Source organism: Electrophorus electricus, chromosome 8 (genome assembly GCF_041902795.1).
Source record: "Electrophorus electricus isolate QZ-2024a chromosome 8, ASM4190279v1, whole genome shotgun sequence".
NCBI lineage: Eukaryota > Metazoa > Chordata > Actinopteri > Gymnotiformes > Gymnotidae > Electrophorus > Electrophorus electricus.
This window is the reverse complement of record NC_137504.1, coordinates 33,075,001-33,100,837: the sequence shown is the minus strand read 5'-3', so window position 1 is coordinate 33,100,837 and position 25,837 is coordinate 33,075,001. Positions and strand designations below refer to the sequence as shown.

Genomic DNA, 25,837 nt, shown 5'->3' with positions numbered 1-25,837 from the left:
CCTATTCTCCTGTGTCGTGTCCGTTGATGCAGGAAAGAAGAGACAGGAACCAGTGCGTTACCCTGTGGCCTTTTATTAATGCAGAGCTCTGGAGATGTCACTTCACAACGCAGTGCGAGTGAGATCTAAAGGATAACTTTGCAACAGACAGACTTATAGTTTTTCTCGCCTTGCACCACTTCTGCTTTTGTGTTTTTCCATCTCAGCCGTCACCTCTGTTTGACCGTCTCGTACACATGTCTTCTTGCGTAATCACACATATGCATGTCTAGGGCATTTCCTTTTATGTCTGGACATACAGTAATTATATTATTAATTCAAGCATTAGTCCTATTCCATTCTACGCATTATTCTCTATTAGTGTAAGCTTAGCATTCATTTAATTTATGAAACCCCACACCTGTCTAATTAAATAGAATGCTATTTTGTGAAGTACAAAACGAGGTCTTTTAATTCAACATTTAAGACATTCTGTAGTACTTTATTTACTTAAATTCACTGCTTTGGAAAAGCTTTAAGTAGAAGGATTACTGTCAGTGTGTTCTTTCTGCTCACTACGATTCTTATATTTCCATTATTTCCTGAATTTTATACAATTAAATTTTGTTATTTATTAATTTTTTTACTTTATTTGTAGATAGATGGCCCAATAAAGAAATAGATTATATGTTGAATGACTTGTTACAAGGTATTCTTTTCTAGACTGTGTCTAGCATATGGTAAAATTGTGATTAGTCACCACTGACATGTCATACCAGGAACAGACTCTACAACCTGAAGAGGAGGGGGAGGAAGATGCCCGAGGTAATCCAATGTGGAATGATCACTTGTTGATCAATCTCTGTTGTGAGAATACTGATATACTGAATGGAATTATTCTACATTATTTTAAACGTGTTGAGCTTTCTGAATCAATGCACAGCAGAAGGTTTACTACTGTTAAACTATTTACCTACATACTATGGCTCAAATGCCCAAATAATGACCCACTAGCGAGATCTTACAAAATAAAATAATAATAAAATAATAACTATTTAAGTGAGAAAGAAAATGCACAGGCAAGTGAAATCAGTATCTTTCACGACCCGAATCATAGCTTGATCATTTTCTAAAATAGTCTATGGCAACAAGATTCTTTGAACCAATTTGAGTTACAAGCTGTTAATTGAATGAAAGTCTAGCTTTGACACCAGAAATGGTCAGTCAAAATGAAAATGTATTTCAGAGTCCTGAAAGTGCACAGGCAAGTCAAAATGATATCTTTTATGAACTGAATCAATGCTTAATTGCATTAAGTGAGAGCCTATTAAGTGGTGAAAGTATTCAACCATGTAATTACAATCGCAGCAGCATTCTTCATCCAGTTTTGTTAACAAGGAACAGAGTCCTACAACAAATGAAACTGATCTTGAGCAGATGGTTATCCAAGATGATAGTGGAAATGAGCGTTTGATTTTTTAGGTCAATATTCAGTAAATATTTTGTAGACAGCAACTTTGAAGATTGTGAAACAAGCTGTTCTCAGACTACATTAAGATGTTTTTGAAAACCAAAAAAAAAGCTCAGGTTATCACATCCTTTGCTAGATCGTTTACAAACATGTTGCCTGTACACCAGTACAGATAACATCTTCAAAAGTTGCAAAGGTGATTGGATGCTGACATGGGGGACTTTCTCTTGAAAAATCACAACCGAAGAGATTCAAAATCATAAGTGTTTTGTTGCTCGATTTCAGGACCCTGCCATACAGGTATTAAGAAACTGATTGTATATAACCATATAACTAAAATGTCTAATGCATTGTTTTGATGCTAGGATGCAATTATCATTTTCATGTAATACTTCCAGTTCTAGCAATAGTAGAAAATGTATCAAAACCTTACTTGACAATTGCAATGAGATGTCATCGAAAGTTCCTGATAACATTGTTTGGGGTTATATGTGTTGGCAATCTGTATGAGATGATAAAATAAATGTATGTTTTTGTTTTGGGAATACAGGAATCTGTGATGATGAACTGTTTATTAGTGCGACTAACCCAATTCTAGATGATTTGATGAACAATGCCAGTGCAAATGGGGCAGACAAAAAGTCAGATGCTCGTGGATAAGAGGTTCTGGTTTTATTGTAATCTAAATCAGTAGAAAGAACAAGCCAGGGTCAGAGCCAGAAAAATGAGATCAGGGATAAGCATAAATCATGGAGTAAATACAGTCCAAGTCAAAAACCAAAAAGTAATCCAAAAACAGGCAGAATAATTCAAAAGGGGCAGGCAAGAGACAGTAGAGAGAAACTACAAAAAACAAGGTCCTATACCCAAAAGGGCAAAACAGGAGAAAACTCAGTATACACAGTGAAACTGGAGGCAATACTTCGCAATGGTAAAAAGGAGTAGGCAGGTTTAAATGCACTGGGGAGAGAACAGGGTGATGTTAATCCGGTGATGATCTGACAAACTGATTGGCTTCTTAGGGAGCTGGAGATCGATGGGGGCACGACAAATGAATCTGATGAGATTAGATTAACACTTGTGATTTGTAAACTAGGAGAAGCCATGCACACCAAATATCCCTTATCATCCGCAGTGGTGATCCCTAAATTAAAGTGGGATCCTATAGAGAATCCGAGAGAATATTTAGATTTATGTCAGGAAAAAAGGGTTAGATCCACAGGTCACCACTCAGGAAAAAGGGGCTACATTGGGAGTGGTACCGGAGGGCAGTGTTAGAAGGGGTACCGGCGGTAGTGAGAAAGGCTATGCAAAATAACCCGGATTTGCCTGATAGCGACTCAGATGTGGGATAAACATTTAGTACAACACTTATCTTTAGCGCAAGATGAGACATCTAAAACGGAGGAGGCAGATAAGGAATTAGAGAAGCAGTTGACTAGATTGCAGCTGGCAGAGGTTAAACAGAGATTGAATAAGGAAAAAAAGAACAAGGAGCCGGCTAAGTTAACGATCACCGCGGCCCCCCAGCCGGGACCGGCGGGTGAAGAGACCCAGACTCCGCCACCGTGGGGTGGTCAGGGATACGTGTTTACGGCTCCCCAATGGAGGCCCACTGGAGGAAGAGGGGCATGCGGAGAGTATTACGGATGCGGGAGAACCTGGGGGAGCAGTGGGGGTGGACGAGGGGCTTTCCGGCAGGCTACTCAGACGGGGCAAGGGTGTTATAATTGTGGACAACCGGGGCATATGGCCAGAGATTGCGGGGGACCGGTGACCTCACCTTGCTTCAACTGTGGACAGTTATGTCATTGGGCCAGAGACTGTCAGGCACCCGGCCCCTTAGCATCTGGAAGTAGGGGTCAAGGAGGATGTGGACGAGGAACTGTTCAGGTTTCTTACCCACAGGTGGCCCCAGGAGGACAATATCCAGCAGGATACTGGGAATCCAGGGAGGGAGCCGAATGGGGCCCACAATGACGGACCCCACAGGGAGGCCCTGACAGCGTGACAACGGCAGATCCCCTGCTGTCAGTACGGGTCAATGAAGATGAGCTGCCATTTTTGGTGGACACTGGCGCAACGTGTTCAACGCTCAACACGAGACAAGTAGTCCATCTCTTATCACACAAAACTACCAGTGTGATGGGCTTCTCTGCGGTAAGTCAGACCCTGCCGATCACCAAACCATTATGCACCAAAGTGGGGACACAGACTGTGATGCACCCTTTCGTCTATTCACCGACAGTGCCTGTTAATCTGATGGGCCGTGATTTGCTCATTAGGTTGGGGGCTACAATATTATGTGGCCCGGAGGGACTTATGGTTACGTTACCAGACGGAACTAAACTTCCTTGCTCTTCAGGACTGAGAACCTCATCCCAGTATCTCATTCAGCCAGTTCAGGAACAATGGGCTGACATCTATTGGTGCCTGCTGGAACCGGAGTCCACCTGCCATACGGGAGCTCTGTCTGCATACCTCAGCTGGAAGCCTTGGATCTCCCTACTTGAAACCTACTCCCCGCCTCCTGACCCTCCTCACGTCACTTTGTATTATGACCATCTTGGGGATGACTCCTATCAGGAGGAGTTCTGTGAGAATCTTGAAGGAGAACATTGGTATGTCATTACTAAGTACATCTACGTCGCTCCTGAGGGCGTTGCCGTGGCGGTCCAGTTAACTGAGGCTCAAGAGCCTTGGTATAGGATGGGGAGTGAAGCGGTACCACATGTGTCATTGGCTCTCCATCCTAAAAATCAGGCGAAGGACCTGGGGCCTATGGTCCTCAGGGCTTCACGTGCGACCGATTGGGTCCCGACTCAGATACCCAATTTGCTTTTTTTATTCTGCCAGCTGCAAGACTTATAGGATTGAAATGGATGGGATTGACCGGACCACCTTAGAGCACAGAATTATCGCTAGATATCATGGTAGAGAACAGCTAGATCACCCTAACACTCAGGTAATGCTCAGTAATCTCCCTGATCATTCGTGGGCAGACAGTCCGACGGATGTCGGATTAATGAACTGCATTCCAATAGACTTTCAGGTCCAACAGGAGAATCCCATATGGATTCACCAGTATCCTCACAAGCAAGTGGCAGAATTAGGTATTAGAGACATGATAGAGGGGCTTTTGCAGGTGGGAGTGTTAGAACCTTCATATTCAGCATTCAGCATTCGGCATATTCACCTATTCTACCGGTAGAGAAAAAAGGGACTGGGAAGTATCGTACGGTACACGATTTACGGGCCATTAATGATATCCTCCTGACCCCGACTGTTCCAGTGCCTAACCCGTATGTGGCCCTGACGAATCTGGGACCCCAACATAAGTGGTTCACATGTATAGACTTAGCCAACGCATTCTTCTGTCTGCCTTTAGCTGAGCAATGCAGGGACATCTTCTCATTCGCGTTTCAGGGTCGTCAACTCAAATATACTCGCCTCCCTCAGGGGTTTGCGTTATCCCCAGATTTATTCAATCAGGTGCTTAAAGAGGCATTGGGTGAGTGCTCTTTACCACCGGACACCATATTTATACAGTACGTAGATGATTTGATGATCGCGGCTCCAACCGCACAGACATGCCTGATTGGGACTCAAACAGTACTCCAGAACTTAGCTGACCAGGGGTCCAAAGTAAGTAAGGACAAACTGCAGGTAGCCAGAACTCAGGTTTCCTTCTTAGGCAGGTTTATTTCCCAGAGGGGAGCCGGCATGTCCCCCGCACATCGATCGACGATATTACATCACCCTAAGCCTGAAAAGGTTAAAGACATGCTCTCTTGCCTTGGTCTCACCGGCTACAGTCGTAATTACATTCCTGACTATGTGGGCGTTACACAGCCCCTCAGACGACTGGTTACTGAACAAGGCATGCGAAATCTCACCAACCCTCTTAATTGGACAGCAGATGCCGAAAAGGCCTTCGTGGCATTGAAACAACAATTGGCTCAAGCTGCGGACCTCAGCACTGCAGACTACGCTTTACCGTTTCATCTGGATGTTTCAGAAACAGAAGCGGTTAGTAATGGGGTTCTGTTTCAGAAAAAAGGGGGGGTGAGGAAAGTGCTTATGTATGCTAGTGTGTTACTCGACCAAATGGAGAAACGGCACCCAACGTGTACTCAGCACGCAGTGGGAGTGGCAAAATTGATTCAGAAAACGGCCCATTCAGTCATGGGGCACCCATTCCATGTACTAACAACACATAGTGTTGTAGCATATGTGAACTCACAAGCATTTACACTCACTTCACTGTGACAGCAGCGACTCAGCAAAATTCTGAATCAACCACACATCACATACACACACGAAGGTGTCAATATGGCCGACCGCATGGGCAGAGGGCAACCACATGAATGTGCAGCCGAAGTGGCCAAATGTGAGAAGGTAAGGCCAGACTTAAAGGCAGAAGCAATTCCAGGTGCAAAGAAAATGTTCACAGACGGTTGTTGTTTTAAACATCCGACCCGAGGGCTTGTAGCAGGATATGCAGTAGTGGAACCAATATATGTCAGGACGGAGGAGAACAGCGGGGACTTTGCGGTTAAAAAAGCTGAAAAACTGGAGGGAACCCAGTCGGCCCAATGAGCGGAACTGGTGGCGGTTATTGAGGCTCTCTGGATGAGTGCAGGTGAGTCAGTAAACAAACGGATTCCGCATATGCCGTCGGGGCAGCCCATGTGGAATTAGGGCAGTGGATAAGGGCTGGTTTCGTCACAGCATCCAACAAACCAATTAAACTTGAGAAGGAGATGAAGGAATTGGCGGAGGTGCTACTCTTACCACATCGGGTGGCAATCATTAAATGTAAAGGACATGACACCGGAGATACACTAGTGGCAAGAGGGAACCAAGCAGCAGACCAGGCAGCTAAACAAGTGACGGGATATCAGCCAACCCTTAACCTGGTCTGTGTGGAATTGGAGCTGCAGGCGACATCAGGGGAGGAGAAATTGAGAGAGCTGCAGGAAAAAGCTTCACCGCAGGAGAAGGTGGTGTGGGTGGCAAGAGGAGCCAATGGGAAAAGCGGGGTGTGGAGAGGACCGGATGGAAAACCGATCTTACCCCCAGAGACGAGAAGGGCAGCATTGGAGGAAGCCCATGGGTTGGGGCATGTTGGGGTGACCCAGATGATGAAAAATCTGGAACATTGGTGGCATCCATGCTTGAAAGACATGGCACAAGAGGTGGTAAGGAACTGTGAAATTTGCAACAGATTTAACACTAGACCGTCAATTAGACTTGAACAGGGGAGGTTTCTGCTAGAGGCAAGGCCAGGGAGAGAGATAGTGATAGACTACACGGATATGGGGGAGACGGTGCGAGGATACAGGTACATATTGATGTGCGTGGAAGCCTACACGGGGTGGCCAGAAGCATGGCCAACCAAAAAAGGAAGACGGTAATTCGGTGGTAAAATTCTTGATTAACCAGTACATACCACGACATGGGTTTCCTGAAAAAATAAGATCAGACAATGGAACACATTTTAAGAATCAGGATCTAGGAGGTAGAAATAGAATAGGGAGTGAATGGGAAATAGGTGAAAGCAATCAGTAATCAGGGGATTGTGAATGGGGCAGGTGCGATGTGAAGTCCCTAGCAGGGGTGGGCGTGTCTCCCCTGCTAGCTGGCTAGCCAACCGTGACAGAACCCCCCCCAAAGACCCCGTCAGCCTCCTGGCGCATGGCCGGCCCCATTGATGTGGCGCCGGCTTCAGAGGATGCAGCCTGTGGAAGGAGGTGATGAGGTTTTGGTCCAAGATCTGGGAAGCCAGTATCCAGCACCGCTCCTTTGGCCCGTGCCCCTCCCAGTCCACAAGGTAGTGCACCTGTGCCCTCACCTTGTACGCCAAACCCCCCTCCACCCGCATGGGGGGAGGCGGGGCACCCGAAGGATTGGACTCCTCCGAAAGAGGACCTTCTACCACCGGCTTCAGTGCCGACACATGGAAAGCCCGAGAAGCCTGGCTGTTACCAGGGAGGCCCACGTGGCTGGTGACCTCGTTAATGCGTCGTGTGACAGTGTACGGACCCTCGTACTTCGCGGCCAGCTTCCCGCGGGATCCTGCATGGCCATCTGCTGTCGAGACCCACACTTTCTGTCCAGGTTCATAGAGGGGCGTATCCCCATGCCTCCTATCCGCCTTACTCTTATAGGTGGCGAAGGCCTTCCGCAGCATTTGATGCGCCCCTTCCCACACCCGCTCACTGCACCGACACCACGCTTCCACTGCCGGTTGATCTGACGTGGGCGGATTCCACGGATAGAGTGGGGGCTGGAAACTTAGAACACACTCAAAAGGCGTTAAACCTGTCGCTTCATGACGTAGAGAATTCTGGGCATACTCGGCCCAGGGGAGGTAAGTACTCCAAGTCTTGGGTTGATCTTGACAAAAAGACCTCAGAAATATACCCAGTTCCTGGTTCACCCTTTCTACGTGCCCGTTGGCCTGAGGGTGGTAGCCAGATGTCAGGCTGACTGTGATGTTTAGTTTCCCCAGCAGTTCCTTCCACACCTTTGATGTGAACTGTGGTCCCCTGTCTGATACAATGTCCTCCGGCAGTGCAAACAATCGGAAGACCTGGTGAAAAAGCAGTTCTGTCAGTTCCCAGGCAGTGGGTAGGTCTTTCAGTGGCAGGAATCTCACCATTTTTGAGAACTTGTCCACAATTACCAAGACTACGGTGTTGCCTTCTGAAACAGGTAGGCCCGTTACAAAGTCTATAGTGAGGTGGGACCAGGGCCAAGGAGGAGTGGATAGTGGCAGTAGCTTACCTGCAGGTGGTGTGCGAAATGTCTTGCTGCGGGCACATACTGTGCAGGATGCCACATACCTGATGATCTCCTGGTTCAAGGCAGGCCACCAGTAGCGAGTGCTTAGCAGCTGTGCGGTACGAGTTGCCCCTGTGTGACCTGTCCCCACGGTGGTGTGTGCCCAAGCAATCAGGTCTCGCCGTTGACGGAGAGGCACAAAGAGACAGTCAGGTGGGCAGTGTGGATGTGGATTCGCTGCAGCTATCTTCTGGTCCAGGTCCCATCTGACTATGGCCAGAAAGCAGGTGCGGGACAGAACCGGCTCTAGACTGGTGGATTGCGCTTCTGCATGGTGCTGACACGAGAGGGCATCTGCCCTCACGTTTTTTGCACCTGGTTGGTAGGTCACGTGGAATACAAACCTTGTAAAGAAGCGTGACCACCGGGCTTGCCTTGAATTGAGCCTTTTGGCGGTCTGAAGATATTCCAGGTTTTTATGGTCTGTAATGACCAAAAAGGGGTGCCTCGCTCCCTCCAGCCAGTGCCTCCACTCCTCAAATGCCAGTTTCATAGCGAGGAGTTTGCGATCTCCCACACCATAGTTCCTTACTGCAGCACATAGCTTCTTGGAGAAGTATGCAGTGGGCTCCAATTGCCTTGCCGCTCCCTTGTGTTGGGAAAGCACTGCGCCCACTCCCACATTTGACGCATCTATCTCCACCACGAAAGGCTACCTCAGGTCAGGTTGTTGCAACACTAGAGCGGTGGAGAAGGCAGCTTTCAGCTCCATGAAGGATCTTTCTGCCTCTGGGTTCCATTTGATCCTCTTGGTGAGGCCATGCAACAGATCTGTGAGTGGTTTGGCTATCGTGCTAAAGGAGTCTGGGCTGTATAACTGGCATGAGACAGCCATACATTATCAGTGTGTATGGATGCATTAACCTCTAACTGCTCTCTGAAAACTTCATGCAAGTTTTTACCAACAATAGACAAAATAAACAGAGTGTTATTCACTTTGTAAAAAACTTGCATGAAGTTTTCAGGGAGCAGTTAGAGGTTAATGCATCCAAACACACTGATAATGTATGGCTGTCTCATGCCAGTTATACAGCCCAGATCATAACAACAGATAATTGTATTGTGTGCAGTAAAGGTAGGTCCCAGCCAATGATATGGCCTCTTCCCGTTAATTCCATTGACTGTGTTGATTGTAAAATTTGTCCATTCTGGTGTTTACTATACAAAGATAGCTCACAGTTCTTTAAAATTATGAAAAATATGGCATCCTGTCAAATGTTTATTGAACAATATAACACTATTCTGTCTTGAGCCATACGGCATCACTGATGCGATGTATGGGCCAATTCAACTGTATTTCCTGATTGTTTTCATTTTACAGGAGGATCTGGGCCAAATATGAAAAATTTCACAGATTTGTGTAAGAGGATTTGGGTTGTGAATAATGCTAGTCGAATGTTTTGGGATTCTTGTTTTTTTAATACTAGTGGTCACTTATTAGTTATACAACAATGTGTTGTACACTGTACACTTAGTACACTGAAGACTGATGGGGTGATAGTACCAGATGTTGTTTGAGTATGTGGTCATGATGAGCTGTATGTAACATTGGCAGCAGGATGGACAGATCTTTGTGCAAGAGTGATGTTAGTGGTTCCCTTTTCTGTGGTTTCTGTCCATAAGGTTGAATTAAAAGGACACAATAATCATCATATTCATAAGAGTGCACTTGCATTAGGTAGCTTTTTAAAATATACACAGATGCCATTGGGGTTCCTAGGGGAGTAGCAGATGAATTTAAGGCTAGAAATCAGATTGAAGCAGATTTTGAGTCTTCCTTGTTTTGGTGAGTTAGCATTAATAAGAATGTTGACTAGATCAGCTATATTTATTATACTTTGTCCTCTGAATTATGTAAAGCTGCTTTTTGATAATGACTGTTGTGGAAAATGCTATATAAATACATTTGACTTTCAAATAAACTTGCCTTGCCTTGATGGCTAACCTCAAGGCACATCAAGCTCAATAAATCACCCATAATATGCATACATTCAAACATGACTATTCTTAAAGTATACAGTAATGACAAATCTATGTAATGATGTAATGTTAACAATGTAGCCAGACACTTGTGGATAAAAGTTGAGGCAGGTTTATTGTCAGAAGGGCAGTCCAAAATTGTAGTTATAGACAAAGCAATGGTCAACACCAGCATCATGATCACAGTGAGAGGACAATCTACGAAACAATAGATCAAACAAAAGGAAGGTCTATGTATGGTTATGGTGCGTCAGGGGAACACCAGGACAAGAGGAGAGCAGCATGCACAGTCTGCACCCTCTCCTCTCTGTGTGTGTGTGTGTGTGTGTGTGTGTGTGTGTGTGTGTGTGTGTGCATGTGTGAGAAAGCTGATTTTGAGCAGCTAGAGATCAACCAACTTCTACCGGTTATGCTAAGATCTACAAATATACAGGAAAGATTCTACTGAGTCATGATGTTCTACTCACGGTCAAGATTTTACATGAACAAGAAGAATGTTATTTTTAAACCTGGACAGGAGATTTCAACCTGATATGCACATTGTGACAATGCTGGGTGTAAAAACATGACGACTGATCAGGGGTTGGGGCGCACCTCAGCATAGTTCTTGATGACTTGAGAAAGGCGGATGAATTTATGTCATCAGTTTTGGATTTGAAGTCCTGCCAGAGGTACTCAGGTGACAGGATCTTGGTGGGTTTGTTGTACAGGAAGTACTTGTTCAGGTGAGAGTCCTCCTGCCACGCTGCTTCAATAGAAATGGCCTTGTCCATGTCCAGCTGTATGCGGCAAGTTTTAGCGAGTTTGTGCACCTCTTCCACTAGACCACCAATCACTGCACCACCACAGTAATAATCTCCCATCCCCTGAGGAATGTAGGCCTGTGACTCAGGCCTCCTCTCATATGGGAACTCATCACGTGGTGTACTGTAATAACCAGGGTGTATCACAGCAACAATATCACCCAGAGTCTCCGCCCAAAGGGAGCAATAAAGTAGAGAAGCAAGAAAATCACTAAGACATCAAACAATGAGTAGCTAACAAGACTTAAATACACAAGGAAATCCCAGGACAAGGAGGAACACCTCTACACAATTAGAGATGGAGAACGGAACATATAACAATCACTAAAATCAAAAACAAAATCATACGGATGTCATTACCATGGCGATGGTAGTGCTAGAGGGGGAAATGTGACAACAGAATCACACTTATTGAAACACTGGATAAAGAATTCAGTAAAACCTAGTGGCCATCTACCTCCAAAGCTACGAAGCTACTTATAAAATTATATCGTCTAATACTGCATAATGTAGCCATAAAATGACTAGTGATTAGGTTAATAGTTACATAATCTAAAACTGAATTTAGTTATTGTTTCTGTAAATCTATAGGTTATAACTTCCATGTAAAATAGAGAATATTATTGATACTTGTTTGGCATTTTGGTAGTGATCTATTGCTAATGGTAGCTAGCTGTTTTGCATGCTAATACACGGTAATGCTGGTGATGTAATGGTAATAAGCTGTTTTATTCTAGGAATCAATTCTAATTGCGAGATGGCATTGGCAGGATAAATATTTTGCTTCCATTTGCAGAGTGAAAGACGAGTTTGACTACCTGGTAACATCACAGAGGTTAGAAACTTTATTGCCAAAGCTTTTTTAACATTGCACTTTTCTTGCAATAATGTTCATCATCTTTAATCTGATTTCAGTAACATTTTTAATCTATATAGCAAAAATAAATTCTGGTTTTTAAAAATATACATAAATGTAAAATTACAATCCTGGCAGCAATCAGACATTTTTCAACATTCAAAATTATACATTTTTCAGCATTTAAAATTAGACATTTTTTAACATTTAAAATGAGAAATTTTTCAATATTTTCAATTAGACATTTTTTTTTTACTATGCTCATGGCCATATTCCAGCTAAAGCTAGACTCTCCAAATGTCATGCCAACACTTTTTTGTCATTAAAGGTAAAACGATCTCCTATTCATCTTTTTTAAAAAGCTGAACTATGCAAACACACCTTCACAAAATAATTTGTACACACTAAAGAGACATAAGCATGAAATTACTTATATTTTTAGTTAAAAAAAAGTCAATTCCTAATGTGGACATTTTGAAATAACAACTTAGAATACAGCAATAAATCTGGCAAATACCTCACAAATCAACTTAAAAATTCGAAAAGCATGTGATTCCATTATCAAGCTAACAATCAATAGTATTGTCAATTCCTCATGTCTAAGTAGTCAATTATTTACTAAGTAACAGTTGATGCATAATGAGCAGTTAACTCACATAATAGTTAGCTGCCAATAGTTAACATATATATAATGTTTGATTAATGAGTTATTAATATGTAACTGATGATTAATTTGGGATCCCTACTCAAAAGTATAGATCTTGATGACTTGAGAGAAGCGGCTGATTTTTATGTCATCAGTTTTGGATTTGAAGTCCTGCCAGAGGTACTCAGGTGACAGGATCTTGGTTGGTTTGTTGTAGAGGAAGTACTTGTTCAGGTGAGACTCCTCCTGCCACGCTGCTTCAATAGAATTGGCCTTGTCCACGTCCAGCTGTATGCGGCAAGTTTTAACGAGTTTGTGCACCTCTTCCACTCGACCACCAATCACCGCACCACCATAATAATAATCTCCCATCCCCTGAGGAATGTAGGCCTGTGACTCAGGCCTCCTCTCATATGGGAACTCATCGTATGGTGTACTGTAATAACCAGGGTGTATCACAGCAACAATATCACCCAGAGTCTCCGCCCCCCAGTGACCAGAGAATACGGTATCCACGTCGAGGTTGAAGATGTAGTCGACCTCATTGTTCAATTGGGTCTCAGTGAGTTTCTCGAGCTTCTCCATCTTGAGTAATGTGAGCTCTTGCCAGCCGTTTGAGCTTGGAAGTTTCAGTGTAGTCAAACTACGGTTGGCACCCAGTGTTACCATAGGAACTGCCTCTAGCTTGTCTGTAAAGATGTAATAATGTACACGGTAACCCTGCAGGTAGTGCTTCTCTGCTGATTCCAGGAATCCCTTCAGGAACTGCACATGTCTGAGGAATTGGGGGAACAAGTTGCCATTAATTATGTTAATAAGAGTTGCAGTCCTCTAACAGTTTCTGTGTTTTTTCAACAGCAGGTTTTAGTCAATGATAACTTGATAATCAAACTATAGACCACATTCATTTGCATTTTTCTCGAGTGTGACAAGGGTTAAAATAGTAACAACCAGCTTATTTGTCATCTTGTCCAGAGATGATCATTTCCTTAAAAATGTAATATCATAGTTACACACCATCAGCAACAACCATATTATTTGGGTTTGTCAATTTTTTATGATAATAAGTTTCAGTCCCCAGACAGGTTGTGCTTTTTCAGCAACTGGTTTTAGTCTGAACTTTGTAAACAAATTCTAGATTATAAAAACATAAACAATAGTACTACATAAAATAAAAATTATTATTTATTATTATGTTTTTAGCATGTTGTTGAACAAGTGTTAATGCAATAACCACAAACGTATTTTAACATGTTGATCTGAGAAGATGATGTTCACCAAAATGGATTCAATGGGATTTTAAAGTTAGTTGCACACTGTTACACACCAATAAAAAAAAGGCCCTTAAACACCACCATCCTGTGATAAGTACATACTTCCCCATTGCAAACACAGTGGTTGCCACGGTGATGTTCTGCATTTTGTAGATGGCATCAATCAGAGTTGTGTCAAATGTGCCCTCCCACACCACTGGAGCAAGCCATGGGGTCACCGTGATGACATCTTTCCTTCTGTTGCACACACACACACACACACACACACACACACACACACACACACACACACACACACATGCACACACTTATAAGCAAGTACACATACATGCACATACACACACATACACACACACACACACACACCATTTCCATATGTACTTACCCATTTATCACACTGGGCTGCTTGTAGATAATCCTATTAAAACACACAAAAGTCATTGAACTATAAAAAAAAAAAAACTACAGAGATAAATGATTCAGTTTGAATGATTGCCAATTAACTAAAAATGACTAAATTAAAAGCAGATAAATAGTAATTAGTTAGCAGTCAGTGTGCTTGTGTTTATGTGTGGCTATGTACCTTTGAGAAGTGTGTGTGTGTGTGTGTGTGTGTGTGTGTGTGTGTGTGCCTGAGTAGTATGTGTGTGTGTGTGTGTGTGTGTGTGTGTGTGTGTGTGTGTGTGTGTGTGTGTGTGTGCCTGAGTAGTATATGTGTGTGTGTGTGTGCCTGAGTAGTATATATGTGTGTGTGTGTGTGTGCCTGAGTAGTATATATGTGTGTGTGTGTGTGTGCCTGAGTAGTATATGTGTGTGTGTGCCTGAGTAGTATATGTGTGTGTGTGTGTGTGTGTGTGTGTGTGTGTGTGTGTGTGTGTGTGTGCCTGAGTAGTATATGTGCGTGTGTGTGTGTGTGTGTGTGTCTTGCTGTATACCCTTGAGGAGAGAGCAAGTCCTTGTTTTTGTTTTGTACGTTTCCCCTGAAAAAAACAAAACAAGAATCCAGGAATGCTGACAATCAACATAAGACAATGAAGTTAATAAGTTAATAGAATATGCCAATTTCAGAGCTGAAATTGTATATATTTTTTATTGCTGTAAGCATATATTATATAAGCAGTCATTATATACCAATAATCCTATGGCTTTTCTTCTTTAGGGCCATTGGTGCGATACCATACGCAACCATAACAAGGGAGCCACTCTTGTTCCTGGTGAATGCAAACTGCTGTGTAAATATAAGGGGACTCACATTTTCATAGTCCAGTAGCATATGGGTTTCTCTGTCTGTATATCCACTCTGTAAAACTCAAAAAACATGTAAGTTATCTAGTATAGAGAAGTGCATAGTGACAAGAGCATTCATGTGTATGAACAGGTCGAAAAATACACAGGTCAAAAACAATGTGCCAAATATGTGTGTGTATGTAAAACAATTCACCTAAACCAGGCTGAAGTGTAACCAAAATAAATGCACCTGAAAGGCAAAATGATAAAATCAGTAACTAAACTCTGACCATTAAGTGTCTTGTGTATAAGTATCACATACCCATGAATACGTTGCATTCATCAGTTTACTTTAAATGAACGTGTGTGTTACTTCATAACCTTTACATGTTTTGTTGGCCTGTATCAGTTGCTGACAACAAAGGGCAAAGTAGTGAAACTAAACAAATATTTTAATATCACACAATAACATCACATCATTCAGTCCACTACATGCTGTCTATTTAAGTGTTCTTATTTCTGCTGAAATCCCAAATCTTTGTTTATTTGTGTAAATCATTAATTAGGCCTAGTTGAAAAATCCAAAAGCACCAAGCATTAGGCTAATCAGTGGTAAAAGGATGACTTTATTTTAAGCATGTCAGATTGTCTCCCAGTGGCTGTTTTGCTGTTTGATGTCCTCTGCCAGACTTTGGAGGGAGTCTGTATTCAGTATTAAGCTGATTCACTGTCCATGATGACGTCTTGCTTATTGGTCTGTTTACCTTTGTAGAACGTATTTGTTGTTTTAACGTAGAAAAGGTGTCTGATCTGCTATACTATTCTGAATTCATGACAAAAGGAAGTGATGGATGGCTAACAGGAAGTGATGTGAGACTGGCAGGAGAGCATACTTCGCAGTGACAAAGTTTAAAGACTTGAATTTTAAGGAAACTGTCATCCACTTGTACAACATTAGCGATTTTATAGACAAACTCTACAAGACATTGTGCTTGGACATGCCCAACCAAACCAAAATACCTGAAATGCCACTGGGACACCTAGCAAAAAATGCCACCGCAAATCACCTGATGAACACCGAAGAGTTTTCAACTGACAAAACCAACCAATAGATCAGGTACATCACCGTCTCTCTCAACAATTGTTCAGCTCTTAACAGTGAAACAGCAGATGCTCAGTAGAGCCACAGTAAATAATGAGCAAATCCAGAATCATAGCCCATAAAATGGTCTGAGAAAAAAAAAACAGTATACATAACTTACTCAAGAACAGAAAGGCAAAGGCTAAACACACAAAAATAAAAGTTCCAGCTCGTATCTCGGCTTAAGACAAGGTGATCTTTTAGTGGACCTTTTTGCTTTAGGTTTGGCTTCATCAGTACAGTATGTGTGGAGAAAGTCTTGCTGTTTAATATTTTTTGTTAATACAGAGACTAATCCTACATTTAGCTCTCATGAGCATTAATGTGTTGAATACTAAATACTTTCCCATCCAACCTGGTTCCAGGAGGAAATGATTCTCAGAATATGTTAAGGAAACAGAATAAAAAACCCATCTCTCCTGTTTACTGTTAGATGAGATGCAAATTCCAGTTAGTCAGAGCATTCATACATGCATGTTATAGGCTTATTCTTCATGCTTCATACAATAAACTACATAAATAGCCATTTCTTTTTTCATCAAGTGGAAAACAATCAATAATAATTTTTTTTTGATAGCTCACTGTCTGTAGTTAAAATCAGATTTTAATGAAATGTGTTTGAAAATGTATTTAGTTTGTTTTTAACTTTTAAACATGTAGTCCTTTACTTGCCTTCATCCTAGGTAGCTATAAAATGAAAAGCAACCACCAGAAGATTCTCTCACTTTACTGCACCATTAACACTTTTCTTTTAACACACTGTGAGCAGCAAGCTTTTGCTAATTTTACATATAGACATTCTATTAAAATAGACAACCAGGGTAACGTCTACAGAACACATCTAGAACTTCTAGAGAATCCATCTAGAATACATTTAAGCTCACTTTGAATAGGCACATGTGAATCAGGTGTTCTTTGCTGTCATTCGTCACTACTTTCAGCTTCTGGACTATAGATTTGGAATTTTTTATTTGCTTTTTTACATTAAATGACCATGAATCAACATGAAAAGTGATATTCACTAGTTTTGATTTATAATATGGCATGTTAATTAATGTTAATATTTACATTTTTTAAGGCAAAATCTTCACAGTATAATACAATATATTTTACACGTATTGTTCTGACGCAATGCTTTGTTTGCCTTCCTTTGCCATTTTTACTTAGTAACTTAGTAAGCACTTTAAACTAGAATCTTTAATTTGTATCTTTTATCATCTGATTCTGTACCAGCCAAATTTGTTCAGTAAGAAATATATTGTATCAATGTTGTGTGTATGTTCTTCAGCCTGCATTAAATAAAGGAACTACTCCTTAAACATAAATCTCAAGTCTAATTTAAATAAGTAAAAAAAACCCTCACCAACAGTGGATACATTTTTAGTTGTTTATTGTTCATGCTTGAAATAAGATTTCCAGAAGATGTATTTCATCATATTGAACACTTATCGATGTCAAAAGGGATAATGCCTCTAATAAAATGATTAAATATGTTTCATCTGACAGAATAAAATGTTGAATTTTATCTCCAAATGAAACTGAAGCATTCTCATCTTTACCTATGTGTCATGAATATGTATTCTATCTGATTGAATGTGTCAATATAGCCATCAGCTCTATTGTTTGATACAGTCACCATTATTCCAGTAGTGTCAGTAAAAGGTAATTACATACCCAACCAGCAGCAATCCTACCAATGACAGGACAAACAAATGGGAGTTCTGTAGCAAGCGCATGGTGATGATTTTCCTCTGTGCAAAGCATAAAGAACAATGAAAATGAGAGACAGGAGTTATCCCATCATAATCAGAATAACATCATGGTGCAGGGGTGTGCAGAACTCCTCTTTGAAAATACCAATCTGTATTAGGCAAACAATATATTTACTCCAAAGAACTCCACTATGCTACTTTATCTAATTATAGATGACCAACTGAAATACAATGCATGGAATTACTAGATACAGAACCATTTTCAAATGAATAAGTTTTGAATGACAGTTGTCCACCCCCACATTTTGGACGGTCCCATATTGAACAGGCTCTTACTCAGCCTGTTGAAGGTTGTGGTAGTATGTATTTAAAGAGACAGTAACCAAATGAACTAGACTAACTTTAGTTATGACTATGAGTATGCCTAGATAATATTATTATTTGTATTTATTTATTTAGTTTGCATATGTCATGCCCACAAAGTGTGGTCACATTTATGTTCACATGTTTCTTTTATTTGCATTATTTAGTTACATATTTTTTTAAATTTCAAACTGTTATTTGAATCTGTTTCTTTAATTTTATTATTCTGCTACATTTTAAAATTTATTTCAATCTGCCATTTGAATCTGTTTGCCAGCGCACTTTACTCCTAAGATCTCCAATAGAATCCAAGTATACATACTGTTTGCTGGTGCTACCAGTAAGTGGCAGGGCAACTCTGGCTGTACCAAGCATCTGTACAATAATTTTAAATATGAAAAAGTATGGAAGCCCCCAAGGACTCGTCTTCTTTACCTTTAATTAACATGTGGAACATACTTGATACAGTTTTCAATGAATTTATATTTTTTAAGATATATTGCTTTCGCTCTGTTTTGAAACAAATTAAGTCTTTAAAAGATCTATTGAGGTTTGTGATTTTAAATTTTGGATGTCAAATTGGATGTCAGGTAGTGCTTCTCTGCTGATTCTGGGAATCCCTTCAGGAACTGCATATATATGAGGAATTGGGGGAACAAGTTGTCATTAATTATGTTAATAAGAGTTGCAGTCATCTTAGTCAATGATAACTTGATAACCAAACTATAGACCACATTAATTTGCATTTTTGTCGAGTGTGACAAGGGTTAATATAGTAACAACCAGCTTATTTGTCATTTTGTCCAGAGATGATCATTTCCTTAAAAAGTTAATATCATAGTTACACACCATCAGCCTGTGATAAGTACATATTTCCCCAGTGCAAACACAATATATAGTTAGTAAGAACCAGCTTATTTGTCATCATTTGTCAAAATGGAGTTGTCAATTTTTTATGATAATAAGTTTCAGTCCCCAGACAGTTTGTGCTTTTTCAGCAACTGGTTTTAGTCTGAACTTTGTAAACAAATTCTAGATTATAAAAACATAAACAATAGTACTATATAAAATAAAAATTATTATTTATTAACACACACACACACACACACACACACTCACACACACACACACACACACACACACACACACACACACACACACACACAAACACACACACACACACACAGACAGAGAGAGGGAGAGAGAGAGATTTATTAGGGGCAAATCCAACATCAGAGTCGTTGTAGTAGTCCAAGGTCATATTACTAATATGGAGAGCACGGGGATACATTATAAGCAAACAAAAACACACGAAAGCAAACGAGAAACAGGCTATAACAGATACGAGGAAAAACTGGACATTTTGAAATAACAACTTAGAATACAACAATAAATCTGGCAAATACCTCACAAATCAACTTAAAAATTCGAAAAGCATGTGATTCCATTATCAAGCTAACAATTAATAGTATAGTCAATTCCTCATGTCTAAGTAGTCAATTATTTACTAAGTAACAGTTGATGGATAATGAGCAGTTAACTCACATAATAGTTAGCTGCCAGTAGTTAACATATATATAATGTTTGATTAATGAGTTATTAATATGTAACTGATGATTAATTTGGGATCCCTGCTCAAAAGTATAGATCTTGATGACTTGAGAGAAGCGGCTGATTTTTATTTCATGAGTTTTGGATTTGAAGTCCTGCCAGAGGTACTCAGGTGACAGGATCTTGGTGGGTTTGTTGTGCAGGAAGTACTTGTTCAGGTGAGACTCCTCCTGCCACGCTGCTTCAATAGAATTGGCCTTGTCCATGTCCAGCTGCATGCGGCAAGTTTTAGCGAGTTTGTGCACCTCTTCCACTAGACCACCAATCACCGCACCACCATAGTAATAATCTCCCATCCCCTGAGGAATGTAGGCCTGTGACTCAGGCCTCCTCTCATATGGGAACTCATCACGTGGTGTACTGTAATAACCAGGGTGTATCACAGCAACAATATCACCCAGAGTCTCCGCCCCCCAGTGACCATAGAATTTGGTATCCACATCGAGGCTGAAGATGTAGTCGACTTCATTGATCATTTGGGTGTCAATGAGTTTCTCGAGTTTCTCCATCCTGCGTAGAGTGATCTCTTGCCAGCGGTTTGAGCTTGGAAGTTTCAGTGTAGTCAAACTACGGTTGGCACCCAGTGTTACCATAGGAACTGCCTCTGGCTGGTCCGTAAAGATGTAATAATGCACCCGGTAACCCTGCATGTAGTGCTTCTCTGCTGACTCTAGGAAGTCCTTTAGGAACTGCACATATCTGAATTAGGAATTGGGAATTCGGATTGGGGAAAAGAGTTGTCAATAATTATGCAAATAAGAGTTTCAGTCCATGTACAGTTTTCTGTCTGTTCTGCCACTGATTTTACTCACTGAAAGCTTACTGCAGACTTATAGTTAACCTAATAGTTTGCCTTTTTCTTGAGTATGACAAAGGTTTATTCAATAACTACCAGCTTATTTGGTCAGCTTAGTTGGCGTGAGAAGACGATTTTCTCAAACATTTAATATTATAGTTACACTCCACTGTTCACCAGTAAATGTTCTTAAACACCAGCATACTGTGATAAGTACATACTTCCCCAGAGCAAACACAGTGGTTGCCACAGTGATGTTCTGCATTTTGTAGAAGGAGTCAATCAGACTTGTGTCAAATGTTTCCTCCCACACCACTGGGGCTAGCCATGGGGTCACCGTCATGACATCTTTCCTTCTGTTGCACAAACATACGTTTGAATACACATATAAATAAATACATATGCATATACACGCACACACAGACACACATACTTACTACATCCATATCTACGTTCCCATTTAGAACACTAGGCTGCTTGTAAAAAATCCTAAAACATATAAAAGAAAATTACATAAATGCCAATTAACTACAAATTAAGTAAACAAATTAAAACTAGATCAATAGTAACTAGATTTGTATTTCCTGAAGGAAATATACAATGCTTGCAACAAGCTGAAAGTAGGTGGTTGCTACATCATTGCTAGTCATTGCTAAGGTATTCTAGTTTGTTGCTATGCTTGTTTAAAGCAGTTGCTAAATGGCTGCTACAGTGGTACAAAACGCAATTTGAATTAAGTGGTTGGATCTGTATTAATTCCAAAAAAGTGGAGAATAAGTATAAGAACTATGAGGTATAACTATACAATGCTTTTTAAGTATTGTAACTAATCAGCAGTGAGTGTGAGTGAGTGTGTGTGTGTGTGTGTGTGTGTGTGTGTGTGTGTGTGTGAAGTTGTACATACGCCTGAGGGAGGAGTACATTCCTGGTTTTGTGCTGTTCTTTTTCCCTTGTGAAGTAAAAAACAATTACAAACCCAGAAAAGCTGATGAACCAACATGAAATATTGATGTTATTTTAAAATGACTGTTATGACTCTTTATTTATAACAGTAATAAAGACCATTGTTGTGACACCATAGTAAATCAGAACAAAAAAAACCAGAATTTGGAACGTGTTGTCCTGGTGAAATGTGTGAATGTAAAACTCTGTAAATGTAACAGTACTCACTTCGCACTCAAGTACAATTTGAGTTCCTCTAGTTCTACATTCACACTATAAGACATAAAGCATATATATTAGTGCTCGTACAGATTGTGTGTGTTTGTGCACGCATGTGTGTATGTGTGTGCGTGTGTATGTGTATGTGTGTGTGTGTGTGTGTGTGTGTGTGTGTGTGTAACAATTCACCTAAGCCAGGAGGAAGTGTAGCCCAGGTAAATGCACCTGATGAGAGAGAGGATACAGTCAGTAGCTGAACTGTGACCATTAACAGCATTGTGCATAAATTTCAGATACGTACACCAAAGTTGCACACTGTGAATTGGACAACAAATTAACTTGACATGGGTGTGTCGGCAGTAAACCAACTACAATGGGTGATTCCTGCCTTACTCAGATGACCTTCAGTAAACTGCAGAATTAATCACTGTGTAGTTGCATTAGTAAATACAAGTATTTATTAGTGAACCAGTACAAGAAATGCCAAATAGTGTGAATTTCTGTTCCTACTGAGATTAATCCCATACTGTCCTACACAGACTAATCCCACACAGTGCTTTAATTGTATTCGTACAGCATATTTACTCAGTAACAACAGTAGGACATTTAAACCTCAAGCTTTTGTTTTTCAAAATTTTTTTTCTGTAATAGTCTCAGAAAATGTACACATTTTTAGTTGCTCATTATTCATGGTTGAATATCTCTCTCTCTCTCTCTCTCTCTCTCTCTCTCTCTCTCTCTCTCTCTCTCTCTCTCTCTCTCTATATATATATATATATATATATATATATATATATATATATATATATATATATATATATAATTTTGATCAGAGGAGGCAGGGCCTCTAAAGTAATTACAGATCATTTAATCTAACATTAAAAAGTTTAATATTATCACCAACTGAAACAACAAAAACATTTCATTATGTGTCCTGAATCTGCATTCAGTTGGAGTAATTGTGAATGTATCAGAATAGTCAAAATTTCTATTGATTGTTAATCACCATCAATCCAGTAATGTCAGTAAAACATATTTACATACCCAACCAGCAGCACTCCTACCAGTGACAGTAAAAACAGGTGACAGTTCTGTAGTAATCGCATGGTCATATTTATTATCTGTCTTAGCTGGACGCCACTAGAGAAGTGGCAGGCAGGAGCTGTAGATAATCCCAAACCATCATAGCCATCAGAATGAAACCATCTTGGAAGGGTGTGCAGATCTCTTTTAAAATCATGTATGCTTAATGGTCAAAAAATTTATTTGCTACATACAGCTCAACTGAACTTAAAAAAAAAAAATTATTTAAAGATGTATTACTAGTTGAAGGACATCACATGGAATTATTAGATGTAGAATAATTTTAATCAACAACTGGCCACCCCTACATTCTGGACTTTCTTGAAACCCCGCTCTCAACCATTAGGGAGGGTAAATGTGTTTAAAGAAACAGCAACCCAATTAACAAGTGTAACTCCAGACTACAGATTAAACAAATTGATGAGTATGATTACAGATTATTAGTTTATTATTAATTTACAGTTTATTATTGTTGTTGATCATTGATTGATTGTTTGGTTAGTTATTTTATCATGTGATGATATTCTACACATTAGGATATTCCCATTCTCATGTAATGATATTCTTTACAGTGAAGTATAATCTTCATTCACCTCTCACTTAAAACATATTGATGTTTACCTCTGATGGAAGAAAATTCTCATCCAGTTTTAATATTACATTGGTTGTTGTATTATGCAGTTTCAGGGAACTGATTGGACTAAATAATTTGAGATGTCATTACTTTATCTTGAGCTTTTTGAATTTCTCTGTGAAGTTGTTTAGACTTCCTTATGTGTACCCAGTGCTGTCAGGATACGCTCTGCCCTCCCATGACCCTGAACTGGATTAAACGGTTTACAAGACAAATAATAAAAAAATGTAAAGGGTATTTGAAATGTGTGCATTTGCATGCGTATGTTGTATGCGCATACCTGCAGATGTGAACGTGATTAATGATTTGGAATGATTTATTAATTTTTTTCCCTATTTTAATTTTCAAGTTATATCTGAACATGATTACCAAAAATGCATGTTAATTATGGTGTAAATAGGCCCTTTGAAATATGTTGTTAGTGCTTTGTTTGTGAATGTGTCATGAATGACTGTGGTTACTGTTAACTGTTTATTGTTACTGTGACGGAGTTAATTCCAGACATTTTCACAAATTAATTTGTCATGAGCATTGCTGTGTATTAGATTCAGGCATTGAAAGACAATTGTCTGAACGTCATGAATGTAAGTCAGCTGAAAGGTACTGGCGTTTCAATGGTTGCTGCCATCAGATACAACACAGGCACTTCAGAGGCCTCTCCCCACCACACCCCAGAGAACTTGCCTTGCAAGGTGGTCAGCATTTAAGCAGACTACCATTAACCATTCACAGCTGTGAGCATTCTGAATAACCTGCTGGTTCAGCTGCCTCTCTCCACCTCACAGACCACAGAAATAAGCAGTGGATGCTTGGGCTACAGAACCCATGTGTTCACCTCAGAGAACTGATGAGCACTACGCAAAACTTCAGTTGACACTCTGAAAACATGCTGGTTATATATGTTAGATATGTAGATAAATATGGAAGTAACATGCAACACAAGGGCAAGAGCCATTATGTGAAGTCTCATATTTCTTTCAGAATAATTCTTTAAATATATACTTTTAAATAGTGTGTATATATATATATATATATATCATCATATATATATCATCATATAAATATTGCACAGTCTCTTTATTAAGATACAAATATAAAATAAAATAAAGCAAATATGTACACAAAATTTAAAAATCCATAATTATCAGAACCAAATGGCTTCTACAGGTAAAGGTCAGTATTTGCTTTGGCACTAAGTTTATATTGAACTTTTTTGGGGAGACTGTCCTGAAGTTATACCAGGCTTCTTCCAGCCCTTCCCAGAGTCCATCTTTAGAATCCGGCTGTCTTTTCCTATTATTGCTAAGTATGAGATGAGGTCACACTAAATCCCACTGTAATCTATAGAAGCTGTTTTTTTTCCGATTTCTAAATATATTTGATTGATAATCATATTCATAATATATTTATATATGTATATGTGTGTGTGTGTGTGTGTGTGTGTGTGTGTGTGTGAGAGAGAGAGAGAGAAATCAGCATTTCTAAATGTATGACATTTCTTTCCAGTGTCTATTGAATTCCAACACAGTCACTACTGACCAGAAGAGTGCAAAAGAGTGTTATGCATCTATCCACCACCCCACACCCTGACCCCACCCCAACGCTTTTCTGCCTCTTAGTAGCAGCCATTACACATTTGGCATTCATGAGAAAAACCCAAGCAATATCACATTCTCAGTTGGGCAAGTCCAAATGAACAGTCGGTTCAGATGCCAGATCCAAAATGACATGAAAAGCCAGATTCCACAACAGTAACAGTTCTGTTTAGGCATGATTGCACAGCAAAAAGCAGAGACGTTTACACACCAAAGACAGTGTAACACCACAAGTCCAACCTTTGTGACATATTCCCTTTAAACTACAGACAGTGTTGAGACTAAAGAACTGGTTGAGCTAGACCTTTTCCATTCGAGATGCAACTCTGTGTGTGAACCCAGTCGTGACAGTGCCTAAGGACACTGGACCCATATCCAGTTCCTCCAGTTGAATTGTTGCAGTAGATGAATGGTTCTGTGATCTTCAATAGATTAAAACCTCAAGTGGGGGTATCACCCATCTGGAGGCGACCCCAGAAACCAGAGGTATCACGCAACGGTGCTGACAGGTACAAGATGCTGATTTTCAGATCGTTCATGACCAGAGGCTGCATGCTGTTGTCGACCCTAAATCCCCAATCAGCTAGTTTTAAAGTTAAACTTTCAAATAGAAAATAAAGATGCAGAGTTAAGAATTATTAGAAGAGAATAGCTGGTCC

General features: G+C 40.3%; 2 protein-coding genes and 1 pseudogene across 2 annotated transcripts; 1 reads left to right on the top strand and 2 right to left on the bottom strand.

Annotated features, from left to right (window-relative positions):
* Positions 1–3,772: 3,772 nt before the first annotated feature.
* LOC145659046 (uncharacterized) lies at positions 3,773–6,867 on the top strand (annotated as a pseudogene).
* A 5,034-nt stretch (positions 6,868–11,901) lies between these two features.
* On the bottom strand, positions 11,902–14,815 carry LOC118241564 (globoside alpha-1,3-N-acetylgalactosaminyltransferase 1-like). The gene is made up of 4 exons (XM_035527329.2): positions 14,791–14,815; positions 14,241–14,273; positions 13,958–14,092; positions 11,902–13,356 (listed from the first exon to the last, which is right to left on the bottom strand). The coding sequence occupies exons 3-4, from the start codon at positions 13,999–14,001 to the stop codon at positions 12,678–12,680; spliced, it is 723 nt and encodes a 240-aa protein (XP_035383222.2). The 5' UTR covers positions 14,002–14,092; positions 14,241–14,273; positions 14,791–14,815; the 3' UTR covers positions 11,902–12,677.
* Positions 14,816–19,659: 4,844 nt separating this feature from the next.
* On the bottom strand, positions 19,660–20,970 carry LOC113569213 (globoside alpha-1,3-N-acetylgalactosaminyltransferase 1-like). The gene is made up of 2 exons (XM_035526838.2): positions 20,927–20,970; positions 19,660–20,608 (listed from the first exon to the last, which is right to left on the bottom strand). The coding sequence occupies exons 1-2, from the start codon at positions 20,968–20,970 to the stop codon at positions 19,840–19,842; spliced, it is 813 nt and encodes a 270-aa protein (XP_035382731.2). The 3' UTR covers positions 19,660–19,839.
* Between the last annotated feature and the right edge of the window lie 4,867 nt (positions 20,971–25,837).